The sequence below is a fragment of the Medicago truncatula genome, chromosome 3, assembly GCF_003473485.1.
Source record: "Medicago truncatula cultivar Jemalong A17 chromosome 3, MtrunA17r5.0-ANR, whole genome shotgun sequence".
Lineage (NCBI taxonomy): Eukaryota > Viridiplantae > Streptophyta > Magnoliopsida > Fabales > Fabaceae > Medicago > Medicago truncatula.
This window is the reverse complement of record NC_053044.1, coordinates 37304601-37320440: the sequence shown is the minus strand read 5'-3', so window position 1 is coordinate 37320440 and position 15840 is coordinate 37304601. Positions and strand designations below refer to the sequence as shown.

General features: G+C 34.4%; 2 protein-coding genes and 1 pseudogene across 2 annotated transcripts; all 3 read right to left on the bottom strand.

Annotated features, from left to right (window-relative positions):
• Positions 1-3427: 3427 nt before the first annotated feature.
• LOC25489484 (protein PHOSPHATE-INDUCED 1) lies at positions 3428-4667 on the bottom strand. The gene has a single exon (XM_013605471.3). It carries the CDS (start codon positions 4561-4563, stop codon positions 3649-3651), a length of 915 nt encoding a protein of 304 aa, XP_013460925.1. The 5' UTR covers positions 4564-4667; the 3' UTR covers positions 3428-3648.
• Positions 3428-11903, bottom strand: LOC25489483 (protein PHOSPHATE-INDUCED 1). The gene is made up of 2 exons (XM_013605470.3): positions 10870-11903; positions 3428-3641 (listed from the first exon to the last, which is right to left on the bottom strand). Exon 1 carries the CDS (start codon positions 11789-11791, stop codon positions 10877-10879), a length of 915 nt encoding a protein of 304 aa, XP_013460924.1. The 5' UTR covers positions 11792-11903; the 3' UTR covers positions 3428-3641; positions 10870-10876.
• A 2355-nt stretch (positions 11904-14258) lies between these two features.
• On the bottom strand, positions 14259-15599 carry LOC25489482 (60S acidic ribosomal protein P0-like; annotated as a pseudogene).
• Between the last annotated feature and the right edge of the window lie 241 nt (positions 15600-15840).

Sequence of the window (15840 nt, the reverse complement as noted above, 5' to 3'; positions counted from 1 at the left end):
GTGGAATGTTCGATGTTCGAACTTCAATCCCTGCATATATAATGCAATGTCTCTACAAACCAAATTAAACTCACGAAACTAATTAATTTACTTGTGAGTAAATATAATTGCTTTTGAAAGTATACATGTATTTAGTTATTTGAGAATTTATTCAATTATTAATATTATTTGCTAACTCTTCGAATCTCGGGGGAATGTGTCTTGGTAATCTGAAAAGTAACTAAATTCTTATAAAAAAATTGTTCCGCCTAACAATTGAATTCCGTTTCTCCTGGACAATTTGTCTTATGATCATTCGATTACAAATTGATTTTAGTTTTAAAAGTCCTTTAATTGTTTCAAACGTTTGAGATTAAAGGATACATAATGGTAGTCTTCGGTTTAATGTCCTAACGAGTAACAGTTGAGAATCAATCAATTTAGGGGTAATAGATATTTTGGTATCTGAATGTGTAATAAGACCATCTTTAGTGGAGGAACTCAAATTTGAAGACTTGGTACCTATTTATGTACTCCGTTGGGGAGATTTTTTTTTGGGTACTTAAGATCCAAAGTCTAAATAAGACCTCAATTTTAAGTGGGTTCCACATGTTTTTAATATTAAAAAATTAAATTGTAATGATATGAAATTATTGATAGTTGATTAGTGGATTCCATTAAAGAAATTTGTGTGAGATGCTGATTAAAGACTGTCATACATCAATAGGGAGAAGAAGAATATTTTTTTGTCATAGAGACAATTTGCTTGATTATTATCAACTCCATGGAGCATTTTGCACATAAATGTAAAATTTCAGGGGTACTTATTCATAACCCTAAAAAATATCTCTGTGACGTGGCATGACACTTCAAACACGTGGCAGTGCCACGTAGACAATCAAACGCCACATCGTATTGAAACTGATGCAGGGAGCAAATTGATCAATACGTTTGACAATTTCACGAGGGTTTTTGAAGTGTCTTAAAAGTCAAAGGAGTTTTTGACGAAAGTTATAATTTCAAGGAATTTTTAGCTATTTACCCTTTTTTTATGTCTCTCAGTTGAGATTGTTGCCGGCCCACTACCCAAATTTATCCTCTCTATAGAGCTATTTCGTCATCTCTAACCGACTCTTCAAAGTGTTCTCTGAAGTTTCCAACTTGTGGCCATACACCTCCCACATCTAAAATAAAAAAGGTATAAGCCTTCATATTCCACGTTTACTATAGTTCCTCTTAGCATTATATGAGATTCAAGTTGTCTACCTAGATTTTGCTAAGCGTGTATTCTTGCAAATTTCCCCCTACAGTGCAAGGATTTCACTCTATCTACTTTCAACATAGTTCCCAAAGTGGATTCAATTCTCCACATGAAATTTTGGTTACGTAATTGTTGATGGTGATTTTTTGTTTTTCCACCAAATCCGACAATAGATAATCAAGATCAAACAAAAGTGAGATTATCTCGTAAATGTGGTAACTCCATTAACATATTCGAAGCAAATAAATTAAAGAACTCAAACCACTTGATTGATAGAAGAAGAGAAATGCATAAATTTAGACAAAAGTATTTAATTGATGAAAAGTAAATGAAACCAAATAAAGAACAAGAAAATTAAAGAAAAAAAATTGAAATGACTTAAAATAAAGAAAGCTATTAAAATGCATGAAATGAAAATGATAAGAGTAATCAAATTTTCAATGAGTAAAAAGACAAGAAATAAAATGGTTAGGATATTTATAGGGGAACTTCTATGGTACACTCACAATTTTGAGTGTACTGGTACTCTAGTTTCATAAAATATATAAATTAAAGATCACTTTAATGAAATAAAAAGGTATTTGTCAATATTTATATTTTAGAAAACATCATTTCATAAGAAAAACCATCATTTCATTGTTTATAAGAATCATATTACAAAATTTACATTTTATCATAAAAAATAATCAATATTCATTGCTATGAGTAATAAAAATTCTTAAAAATTAAATTTTATTTCGTCGAAGCTTTTGGTATATAAAATTTAATTATCTTAGTTGTCAATGATAGAAAATAATTATTTTTTTTCAAAAAAACAACTCATTTATTATTAATTTTATGACTTGGTGTACCGATACACCCAAATTTATTGGGTGTACCATAGAATTTGCCTATTTATAGTGTATAATTTCCAACCCTTGTTACATTGATATTACAAGTATTTTATCGGCAAAAGAAAATAACTTACTCATTTGGTAAGAGATAATGCACAATATATGCAGGGGCTCTAGTTTGAACTCCAGACACCCCACTTATTCATTTTTAAGGTGAATTTCTCTAACCAATAAACTACTTGAAAAAAAAAAAAAACTTACAAATGACATAGGCATCTCTTTGAGTATTTTCCTTAACCTAAAAATGATACGTATATCCGTGAGTAATTTCCTTAATCTAAAATTGACACGTATAACTTCTATGTAGAACTTGTATGGTTTATGTTGGTCGAAACATGCACTTTCAACTTTCTTTAATATTTATTTGTTGATCATCATACTCTTAAAAAAACTCATCATCACGTTAATAGGGATTTTATGGATTCTAATCCATCTTCACCTCTATTATTAAGATTTTGCAACTTGGATAGCCCTGTGTTTACTGTTTAGGCACTTTGTGTTGATCATCATTGCCACTTGTCAACTAAAAAAACTCATTGGCTAGATTTCCAACTCCTATTCTTTGCTTTCTTATCACTTCAGTTTATATACAAATAGAATTTGTCAAAAAAAAAAAACTAAAATTCAGTATTAAATTATTATTGTCTCAATTTTGTTTGCTGTGATGTGACAAATTTTGTTGGAGGGTTTTTCCAAAAAAAAAAAAAAATATGTTTTTGTAGGTTCAGAAGGCAACGACAGTTAACTGTTGTTGGGTTGCAAACGACAAATTCACTGCCTTTAGAGATGGTCATTTTGAGGTGCACGAGAGAAATTTTAGCGGCTTAGAGAGCATAATGTAGCCCTAAGTATATCTCATGTGCATTCTTCAAGGGGATCAAGCAAGCCCCCGATCTCATTTTCAAACAATGTACTAATCATCACAGCTGTATACTCCGTACTTGATTATCTAAAGTTGTACTCTATAACTTAAACTAATAGTAAGATACTTTAGAATTAATAGACATCTTGAAATAGAGTTAAAGACAAGTATATTTGCTTATAATTAAGATCAAAAAATATAAATACATTTTTTCTTATAATCAAGATCGGAGTAGTATATGTTTAATTAGTTCAATTAGTTGGAAAATCAAACTGCATAATTTATGCAGCCCTAAAAAATCTTTTGATATTGGACCGTCGTAAGATTATGCTCATCTCAAGCATATATTCAACAAGTTAAAACATGTATTTTTCGAGTTTCATAGTATTTGAGTCGAGCTTTTTCACGATTAAAATTTGAATGCTAATATAGTTCATTTCAGAATTAAAAAGGAATATATTTTCACCAAAATTAAATTAATAAAATAAAAGTATATCTTTGATAATTTTCCTTGGAGGCTAACACACCTAACAGAGACTGTATTGATGAGTGGAAATGTTGAATAAAGAAAGCAAGCAGTACGGAAGAAGAATATGAGGCATGTTTGTGCTGCACTGCTTAATCGTGGGAGACATCCGAGTACCATGTTTTTGTTATACTAGAGTAGAACAAACCGAGGTTGTCGGGTCAAAGAGTGCGGGCAACAAATATTTCCTTCCATTGATGCCATTAGCGTTATAACTTGCACCACTTGTTGGATCCACCAAAAGGTTCCCAGCGTAGCCAGGGTAAGCTCCTTTACCATACACTCCAGTGCAAGCCGAAGCAGCTTCAAGAGGTGCTTCTTTGGGGCCTTGATAGTACCCGTTTCCAAATGGGTTCGTCAAGGCCCCAGCCAACAAACTAGCCACGTTAATTACCATGCCGTCAAGGCCCACATCGTTATTTGGTGCAACTAACGGTGGACTTTGAGGCCCATAAATAGGTTGGTGAAAGGGCCACGCACATTGACCTGGACATTGTGTCTCTGAGTTACCCACCCACACGTAAGCAAATTTATGGTTTACTGAAGAACCGTGTTTCCCACATCTACCGGAGCAAAACCCATCAACTACCACGTCAGCCGAAGTGAGAACCACATTGATGGCGTTTGTTTGTGATCCCTTGGATGCTAGCTTTATGATTTGATCATTGGTGAGTGATTTTCCAAATGAGTAATTCTCGTCAAGGACGTGTGAACCTGTTGTGAGGACGAGGTTTTGTGAGTTTGCGAGCTGGTAGTATTTGTCCGTTAATTTCCACCACATAGCGACGGATGGTTGGGGTTTGATGGTGGGAGAGGAAATGGAAGCGATGAAATCAGAGATTATGGCACGTTGGGTAGGATTGAATTTACCATACCATATGAGATTGATGGAGATTTTTCCGGTGAGAAGAGGGCCTTTGTGGTATTGGAACTTTAATTGTTGGTCATTTTGTGTTAGTTTTCTTGCTGCTGAGCTCAAATGGAGTAGAGAAATAAAGAGAAATAGGCTTAGTAGAACACTAAAAGACGTTGAAGAAGTCATTAGTACTAACTATATTTGTATTGGTAAAGTGTAATATAGAGGAAAACTAAGCAAAATGTGTAAGTGTAAATGAAATGTAATTGAGGTTATGGAAAAAGAAACGTGGTTGATGGTATTTAAAGGGGATTTGGAAAGTTGAAAAGAAAATGCGAAGAAAGTAGGAAAAGAGCCTCCAAAAAGGAAGAGAGGGTATCAGTGGGTAAGAGTGTATCTGAGGAAGTCAAAATAAGGGGGAGAATAGACTAGAGTGAGGTACCACCAAGCTTGATAACGTGTTTCTTTTCTAAATTCTTAGGACTAGTAGTGTATGTAATCAAATTCCATTAGATTGTGATGCACGTTTTCATACTTCAACCGTGTGCAATTATTGCTATAATAATCTATTAATCTATATGTACCATGTAACACCGGGACAGTGCATGGATGTAGCCAGCTAATTGCAAACACAGTCTTCATCTTTACCTTTCTACTTCATGGAATATGCTTAACTTTTTGTTTATGTATTTTACTAGTAGAAAGGCCCGTTTTAATTTTCGTTAAAAAAGAAAAATTGCTATCAAGTGCTCCAAAAAGAACCTTATTTAAATTGTGGTGTATAATTGTAATTAAATTTTGTGCGAGAGGGCTTGTATAAACACACACTTTCATAAATGTGGTTTCATTGCATTCTTTATTCAACTTCTTTTATAATATTTTAAATAAAAAAATTAATGCATGAATTCAAGGTCACAAATGGAGTGATTTTTTATGAGTTGCATAGTTGGAGGGAATAAGTGCTTATTAAACATTAAAATTTAAAATGAAGTGAATATGTGATGTTTACGTGAAGGGACAACTTAAACTACCTTTTAATAAGAGCTCCACCTAGATTTAATTCGGTTAATAAATTCATGAATTCATGTGATCACACATTAGTTGTGGTTATATATATCAAGGTCAAACGGTCTATATATATTTATTCAAGTTCGGAATTTATGATTATAAAGTAAAAGTTAAAATTACATTATTTGGATTGTGTGAATGATTATAAAGTAAAAGTTAAAATTATTGTTGTTTGGATTGTGTGATCAAGATCAAAAGGCGATCAATATCCTGACTGCATGACTTTAGAAAAATATTAAATGCGAAAAATCCAATTTTAAATACTTTCTATAAAAAAAAAAATAAAAAAAAATCATGCAAATGGTATTTTCTGAAAAGGACAAAAAACCGTGAAATTATTTTTCAACAAGTTATCTTTTATAAACGACAAAAACCGTGAAATACAAATACACACAACTAACAATACTTTTCCTTCCTTCAAAAAAAAAAAAAACTTTAAAATGTGGTGTAACGAACTTGAGGTCGGTCATAAATCTTAAAAATTGAGGTAAATTAAATTTATTCCTAGGAATTTAGAAAAGTGTTGGTGTGGCATAATATTTCATTTAATAAGATTGAAATGGGAGAAAGTAAATTTAAATAGGGTTAAATAATGCAAAACAATAGTATAATTGTTTAGTTAAAAGTCTATCAACGGAGCTATGAAGAGGTCCAGCGGAGATCATTGTCTCCCTAAACCTTTTTCATTTTATTTTTTTTGTATTAGTATGTACTACATATTTTTGTCTCCATTTTTTTTTTTTTGTTGTGAACTTTTATATCATGTTGAATCAATACGTTGGGTCTTAAATGTTAGAATAATTAATCAAGTACTTAGTGGAGATACAAATGTTTATTTTGAGTTTCATTCTAATCATTGTTTTGTCAAATCTTAGGATTCTTCTAAGGTGCTTTTAAGGGGTATTCTAGGATATGATGGTCTCTATCACTTTGAGCACACCAACTCATTCAAGACCACTGCTCCTGTCTCTCAAAATTTTAGTGTCAACACTGTTTGCAATAAAGTTCCAGCACAAACTGATAATTCTGCCTCTTTTCATTTAGGTCCCTCAACTCGTTTCAATTTCAATAATTTTCAATGTAATAATGTTGAACATTTACCTAGTAGTTCAACATCTAATTCTACTTAGTCTTTTCCTTTCATGTATGGTATATGGCATAGCAGACTTGGACATCCTCATCATGAGATGCTCTAAAGTATTATCAAACTTTGTAATATACAATTACCAAATAAAAGCTTGTCAGATTTTTGTACTGCTTGTTGTCATGGTAAGGTTCATAGACTGCTATCTTTTGCATCTCAAATGACATATACTAAACCTCTTGAACTAATTTGTTGTGATCTTTGGGGACCTGCACCAGTTGAATCCTCCTGTGGATATACCTATTTTCTTATTTGTGTGGATGCTTATTCTAGATACACATGGATATATCCTCTGAAACTCAAATCTCACACACTTTCTACATTTCAGAATTTTAAAACCATGATTGAATTGCAGTTAAATCACAAAATTATTTCTGTCCAAACTGATGGAGGTGGTGAATTTTTACTTTTCACAAAATATCTCAATAGCCTTGGCATCACTCACAGATTCACTTGTCCACACACTCACCATCAAAATGGCTCAGTTGAAAGGAAACATAGACATATTGTTGAAACTGGTCTCACTCTTTTATCTCATGCACAAATGCCATTAAAGTTTTGGGACCATGCCTTTTTATCTCATGCACAAATGCCAACAGGTTACCTACACCAATTTTAGCAAATAAATCACCATTTTTCTTACTTCACCTTCAATTTCCAGACTAAAAATTCCTTAAAAGCTTTGGATGTGCATGTTTTCCCTTTTTGAGACCCTATAACTCTCATAAGTTTGATTTTCATTCAAAGGAGTGTGTTTTCTTGGGATATTCCAACAGTCACAAAGGATATAAATGTTTATATGCTTCAGGTAGAATTTTTATATCCAAAGATGTTGTGTTTAATGAGGTAAAATTCCCTTATATTGACTTGTTTCCATCTCATTAAGTGTGTTCTGTTTTACCAGATAGTCCCACTATATCCACTTTTCTTCCCACTCCTGTCTCAACAACCTTTACTGTAAACTCACATACTCCCTAAAATTCTCATTTTGAGTCTGTTCCTCACATTGTTAGCTCACCTACTCCTCAAACTTCTCATTCTGAGTCTATTCCTACTACTCCCATATCAAACACCTCTCAGACTCCATCTATTAGTTCTCATCACTCCCAGTCCTCACACAGAAATAATGTTGTCCTAAATCCCATAACCATCACCATTCTATCTCCCTTTGCATATCAAAATTCCTCACCTGAGTCATCTGCTAGTGTTACTAGCTCTCAGTCTTCAAATTATGAGTCTCCTCCTTCTGTTCCTCACAGAATTCATCCTCAAAACCGTCACACAATGAGAACCAGAGGTAAACATGGAATTGTGCAGCCTAGAATTAACCTTACACTCCTTTTGACTCATGTTGAGCCCACTACTTACAAAACTGCTCTTCAGGATCCTAAGTGGCATTTAGCAATGCAAGAAGAATATAATGCTTTACTTCATAATCAGACATGGTCTCTAGTATCTCTTCCTGCAAACAGACTGGCCATTGGATGTAAATGGGTATTCAGGGTAAAAGAAAATCTGGATGGCACTATAAACAAGTACAAGGCACGTTTAGTGGCTAAGGGTTTTCATCAACAAGCAGGTTTTGACTACAATGAGACTTTTTCCCCTGTAGTCAAACCTGTTACAGTGAGAACAGTTCCGACACTTGCAGTTACTTATAACTGCACTCTTCAGCAGTTGGATGTGAACAATGCATTCCTATATAAAGTGCTAACTGAGGAAGTCTACATGGTGCAGCCTCCTGGCTTTGAATCTTCTGACAAGAACCTTGTATGCAAACTACACAAGGCTCTATATGGGTTAAAACAGGCTCCCAGAGCATTGTTTGAGAGATTGAAATCATCTTTACTTAGCTTTGGGTTCAAGTCAAGCAGATGTGATCCTTCTTTGTTTACTTTGCACACTCAAGATCACTGCATTTTTATATTGGTTTATATTGATGATATTATCATGTTTTTGTTGATGATATTATCATCACTGGAAACTCAAAACTGGCTATTCAAAATTTAGTTCATCAGCTCAATTCTAAGTTCTCCCTTAAAGATTTGGGTATACTAGATTATTTTCTCGGCATAGAGGTGCATCACTCACCATCTGGCTCTTTACTTCTCTCTCAAACCAAATATTTCAAGGACCTTCTTCAGAAAGCTAACATGATTAATGCTAATAGCATGCCCTCACCAATGGCATCTAGTACAAAATTGTCTAAATTTGGTTCAAGTATAGTCTCAGATGCTACATTTTTCAGGTCAATTGTTGGTGCATTGCAGTATGCAACCATAACAAGACCTGAAATATCCTACTCTGTGAACAAAGTTTGCCAGTTCTTATCAAATCCCCTTGAAGATCACTAGAAGGCAGTCAAGAGGATACTTAGATATATGCAGGGTACTTTACACCATGGGTTAATGCTTACACCTGCCAGCTCTACTGAACCTATTGCAATCACCAGCTTTTGTGATGCTGACTAAGCTTCAGATCCTGATGACAGAAGGAGCACATCAGGAGCCTGCATATTTCTGGGCCCTGGTCTAGTTTCCCTGGTGGACAAGGAAACAGACCCTTGTAGCTAGATCTAGTGCAGAGGCTGAATATAGAAGCCTTGCACAAGCTTCTGCTAAGATTATTTGAATCTAGTCTCTTCTCAATGAATTGCAAATTAAGAGTAAAATTTCTCATGTCTATTGTGATAATCTCAGTGCAGTTTCTCTTGCTCACAACCCAGTCCTGCACTCAAGAACCAAGTACATGGAATTGGATATTTTCTTTGTGAGAGAAAAGGTTATAAGGAAGGAACTGAATGTCTCGCATGTGTCTGCTCAAGACCAGTGGGCAGATGTCTTGACTAAGCCTCTGTCCACTGCCATATTCCTTTATCTTAGAGACAAACTGGGGTTTGTGACACCGTACGGTTGAAGGGGGACTGTTAGAATAATTAATCAAGTACTTAGTAGAGATATTGAAAAGTTGTGACTATTTAGTTTTAACTCCACTAGTCATTGTATTGATTGTATTGATTAATCTTCCTTATTAATTAGGGGTTAACTAGAAGACTCCTACCTATATAAATGTACACTCTCATCACATAATATGATATAATAAATATTTTCAGTTCTAATATTAAACACTTAGATTTATGGATTTAACTGCACTAATTTTTAACTCAAATCCTTAAAATAGGAAAGGAAGGTGAGGTTTTGTATGCAGTTTTAGTTCCTCATTGTAATTTCGCTTAGAAATTTTGAAACTTTGTTTGTGATTTTCTTTGCGCTTTCACGACCACCACTAACAGTTCATTACACGTGATTTTATCGTGAATTCATTAACTTGCATTTTCCTTCTTTTGTATTTTCTTTTTGTGTTATTCGAAAATAGTATTAGTCTAGTCATTCACAAACAAACTCTACAATACTCATCTTTTTTATAACCTTGAATTTTTTTATAATTTTTGTATTTTAACTTTGAATATGTCTTAAAATTTCTCAAGTTTCTTGTATATATCAGTGCATTCGAAAAATAATTTCTCGTTTAAGTTTTGGCTAACATGGTTTAGATAAATCCATTAAGTTTTTCTTTAAAGGAAATTTTAACTTAAGAAAATTAATCTAAAGTATTGTACATGTTATTTTAACTTAAGCAAAAAAACTTAAGTAAATTTTACCTAACTCATCTTTCTTATTTTTCTTTTAAGTTTTGGCTAACATGGTTTAGATACTCATCTTTCTCTTAATGTTATTTTAACTTAAAAGTTTTTCTTAGACAAATCCTTTATTTTGAAACTTAAAGGATTTATATAAACTTAAAGGAGTTATCTAAACTTAATTTTTGGCTAACATTTTCTCTTAACATATTAATTTTTGGCATTTGTCTACTAAAAACAAATATTACTATCAAAGACATTATTATGAAGGATTTATCTAAACCATGCCTTGAAAGAGAAGAATAATTTTGATCACTACTTGTCCAAGTCCATGGACCAAATAGTATATTTAAGAAACAATACCAGAAACTCGACAAGTGTTGATAATGATACACCAAAATTCTCACATTTTATTCATTGATATAACAAAGAATACTGATCCATAACAAATAAAAAGTATATTTTCACCAAAATTAAATAAGTAAAATAAGAGTATATCCTTAGTGATTTTCCTATTAGGCAAGCACATATACATGGACTATGTTGATTAACTGGAAATGTTGAATAAAGCAAGCAAGCAGTGAGGAAGAGGAACACGAGGTATGATTTTGATGCACCGTGAAGAGGATTTGAGTTCAATGTTTTTGTTATACTAGAGTAGAACAAACCGAGGTTGTCGGGTCAAAGAGTGCGGGCAACAAATATTTCCTTCCATTGACACCATTAGCGTTATAACTCGCACCACTTGTTGGATCCACCAAGAGGTTCCCAGCGTAGCCAGGGTAAGCCCCTTTACCGAACTCTCCAGTACAAGCCGAAGCGGCTTCAAGAGGTGCTTCTTTGGGGCCTTGATAGTACCCATTTCCAAATGGGTTCGTCACGACCCCAGCCAATAAACTAGCCACGTTAATCACCATGCCGTCAAGGCCCACATCGTTATTGGGTGCAACTAACGGTGGGCTTTGAGGCCCATAAATAGGTTGGTGAAAGGGCCATGCGCATTGGCCTGGACATTGTGTCTCTGAGTTACCCACCCACACGTAAGCAAATTTATGGTCTACTGAAGAACCATGTGTCCCACATCTACTGGAACAAAACCCATCAACTACCACGTCAGCCGAAGTGAGAACAACGTTGATGGCGTTTGTCTGTGAGCCCTTGGATGCTAGCTTTATGATTTGATCATTGGTGAGTGATTTTCCGAATGAGTAATTCTCGTCAAGGATGTGGGAACCTGTCGTGAGCACGAGGTTTTGTGAGTTTGCGAGATGGTAGTATTTGTCCGTTAATTTCCACCACGTAGCGACAGATGGTTGGGGTTTGATGGTCGGTGAGGAAATTGAAGTGATGAAATCAGAGATTATGGCTCGTTGGGATGGATTGAATTTACCGTACCATACGAGATTGATGGAGATTTTTCCGGTGAGAAGAGGGCCTTTGTGGTATTGGAACTTTAATTGTTGGTCATTTTGTGTTAGTTTTCTTGCTGCTGAGCTCAAATGGAGTAAAGAAATAAAGAGGAATAGGCTTAGTAGAACACTTGAAGACATTGAAGAAGTCATTACAAATTGTAAGTATTTTGTATTTGTAAGAAAGAGGAAACAAAAGGCAAATGTGTAAGTGTGGATGAAATGAAATTGAGGTTATGGAAACAGAAACGTGGTCTATGGTATTTATAGGAGATTTGGAAAGTTGAAAAGAAAATGCAAACAAAGTAGTAGGAAAGAGCCTCCAAAAAGGAAGAAAGTGTATTAAGTGGGTGAGAGTGTATCTGAAGAAGTCAAATTAAGTGGGAGAATAGACTAGAGTGAGGTACCACTAAGCTTGATAACGCGTTGCTTTTTGTAAATTCTTAGGACCATGTACTAATTGCATTGGATTGTGCGGCACGCTTTCATTATGTATCAACCGTGTTATTTATTGGTTGTTATTACTTATTATTGCTAATCTACATGTATTTATATAGCCAGCTAATTGCAGACATAGTCAATGACTGTGTACGAGACAAGGAGACAACAAGCTATACTAGTCTTCATGTACGCAGTAAGCCTCTTTGAATTCTTTTGCTTTATGGAATACTAGTATGCTTACTTTTAGCTATAGTAATTCAATTAGTACTACCTAGTAAAAAGACCCCGTTTTAACTTATGTTAAAAAAGGAAAAATGCTAACAAGTGTTCCATAAAAGAATGGTGAGATGAGGTTTATGAAACCGACGACACAATTTCTTTTTGACAAAGTAATACTAGTACTTACTAGTAAATTTCATGATTTGATGTATTTTCTGTAAATGACATGATCAGATTCATACATGAGTATAAATTGATCTGCTTACTATTTCAAAGTATTAAATGTGTCAATGGATGAAGGGGAGAATTCGGATTGGATGAGCTTTTGGGCAACAGCATGCTACTCTTTATGGTTTTGGAGGAATAAGCTTGTACATGTTGATACTTTTGTCGTGCCTATGAAACCATGCACAAAGATTAAAAGGAAAATTCATCATTATGATGTTGTTGCTAGTATGGTTGTAGTCAATACTAGTCACATGACTCTGATTAAGGAGATTGGTGGATGCCTCCAAACATGGGTTGGATTCGGCTAAATACGGATGGCGCTTCTAAGCAAGGAATAGTAGCGGGTTGTGGCGGAGTTTTCGAGGGGAGAACGGAGAGTGGGTTTGTCGTTTTTCGAAGGGGTTGGGAGCTTGTAGTGCATGTGTTGCAGAGCTTTGGAGGGTGTTAGAAGGTTTGAAGTTGGCTAGAATGCGTGCTTTTCATAAAGTGGAGCTCCATATTGATTTTTCGGTAGTAGCTTCGTCACTCGCTTTAAGGGAAGGAGGGAGTGTGGATTGTTGGAGCTTGCTCCAAAATATTATAAGATTATTGGAGTTGGAGTGGGAGATCAAGATTCGGCATTCGTATCGTGAAGAAAACAAATATGTCGATGTGTTGGCGAATAAGGCATGTGATGGAGGTTATTCTTTGATGTTATATGAGCATTGTCCTGCTAAAATTAATTTGTTATTTTTAGCTGACTCTATTAGTATTTCAACTCCGCATTTTGTTAAGCAGTTTTTTTTTTTTCGGGCTACGACCCTCTTGTTATCCAAAAAAAAAAAAAAGTATTAAGCATGTCAAAATATATCGGCATTAGATTTTTTGTTTATTGCCTTAAGATAAAACAAGGGGAAAAGGATAGTAAAAGTAGAGTTTATGCTGATCTCATCTCATTCTTAACTCATATTTTTGCCTAATCAGGTATTGATGTCACCAAATTCCTCTATTTCAATTAATCACTCATCAATTGTTATGTTTACCAAATCCTTATTTTTAAGCAAGTAAATGTTCATTCACATGTTTTACTTGATCAACTCATAAATTGTTAGTATTGATTTATCTTGCACAACTTTTATCTTCATTCTCTCTAAAACTACTTTCGACTTTTTTTCCAAATATAGTAAATGGATACATGACATTTTGACTTTGCTTATAGGTAGGCCTTTAATCCTTATCAAACAGCTTCACGGACTCATTAAGACTAAATAACAACATCTAATGGGTGTATTTAGTAGTAAGAGCAACCTATGTAAAAAATTGCAGTAAGTATATAGATATTTGTTTTCTAACCTATTGTAATTAAGATCTTTGACACTACTGCAGAAATTATTTTTTACATCAGTTGGAAATGATTTTTCACATCAGTTTGCAACTGATGTAAGGTGTCATGATGTGGTAAGTCCACATCCTTTCACTTCAGGTCGCAACTGATGGGAAATCTTGATTTTCTACATCAGGTCCGCTTCCATTTTGTAATACTCACACTTTGAAATTTAACACTAGAGTTTTCACATCAGTTTTCAGAACCACCGTTGTGAAATATTTTTTATGTTTTTTTAAATAACTTTGCAAATAATCTTAGCACCTGCTCTTTTCTTTTATATTTGTAAAATGAAAACAAATATGGATAATTTTAATGCCAAAAAAGAAGTTATATTATCTAATTTGATATTACATAATCAATCCTCAACTTTTCACATCAATATTCCAATATATATAAAATAAAATAAAAAGGCACATGAATGCAATATAGCTAGGAATGAACCAAGTATAATCTCATGAAATCTAATAAAGCAAAATTTAACTCCACTAAAATCAAAACTAAAGGATCTAATCATCACCAAACAGACCAAAACCAATGTCTTCATCAGACTCTTCTTCAGGTTCTTCCTTCTTTGCCTCCTCCTTGGCAGCGGCAGCGGCAGCAGGGGCACCACCAGAAGCAGCAGCTGGGGCAGCAACAACAGCCACAGCAAGTTTACTTGGGTCCTGCATTTAACAAAATCAACAAATAAGAAATATGGGAATATTGTGAGTACTAATTTTAGTACTTCTCAACAAGGTCATCTTCAGTGAGGTAAAGAACCTCAGGGCTAAACATTGAACCATTATCATAAATAGAAAGGACCACAAGCACAAGCCCATAAGAAAAGGGCCTAATGCTTAACTTGGAAAGCAATGCAGCTTCGGAAGATCCAACCTTTGTCTCCTTTCTTAATGAGTTCCACAAGGGTAATGATTTTGACAATACCCTTGTTAATCTTGGTTGGGATGTTGAGCACCTAAAGTGGAGAATAAACATAAGTTTGACATTCACAACAGTAAATCTCGATGTTTAAAAGAAGATGATAACAAACCTGGAAGAAAGAGGTCTGAGATTTGAGGAACTCCACCTTGTACTTAGCAACCTCTTCTTCACTCACTTCCTTCAAGTCGCCTTTTGTGAAAATCAAACCAACATTTCCCTGATCCAGTAAACAAAACGTTATACAAATACTAACAAAAGTTAATAACAACGACAACAAGTCCTCATTAATAGCACTTATTGACATGACCATCACCCTGTTTGGATAAACAACTAAATTAAGGGCTTATAGCTGCACAAGCGCATATAGCATAACACTACAAGAACAACAATGCAACACTTTACATCATTTGTATGTCGAAATCAAATAAAAATTAAGTTCAATAATTACACTTACATATGTCCTCTTGGAGGAGGGAGTGGAGGTAGTGTTGGAGGCCTGGTTGACACGCTTGAAGCTAAAGGAGGAACCTATGACAGATGCATGCTAGAACCTTCCCCTCCAACTATAACCATATAACTCTGCTTTATCACCAAATTTCATTGCTTTGAGCACATAGTTGTCGTCATGCAACTCAAAAGGAGTACTGCAGAGAGAGAAAATAAATAGAGTAAACATAAATAGGAAGTGGAAGTACATCTCACGACAAAAACATAAGCAACAACGACCGTAACGACCTCCCATAATTTCTTTACATGAACATTGAGTGGCCTCTGTTTGGCCATAATAGGATACATCAAGTCCAAAGTATTGACTTTAGGAAGTCTTCACAATGAATAAGACAACATACAGACCTAGTAAAGATATGTGATTAATCCTCAAGCTGATAGCAGACCATCTAATTTTTCTTTTATTAAGACTTAGTTATATCATGAATTGAAAACTCCAATTCTTTTCCTGAAATCAAGTTCAACTTCTCCAATATCATGATCATCTTGGTCGAAACCTCTTATTTGGGAAAGTATA

What these genes read in the sequence shown, in the direction of transcription:
- LOC25489484 (XM_013605471.3), bottom strand. Translation starts at nt 4,563, where the DNA reads ATGACTTCTTCAACGTCTTTTAGTGTTCTACTAAGCCTATTTCTCTTT.
- LOC25489483 (XM_013605470.3), bottom strand. Translation starts at nt 11,791, where the DNA reads ATGACTTCTTCAATGTCTTCAAGTGTTCTACTAAGCCTATTCCTCTTT.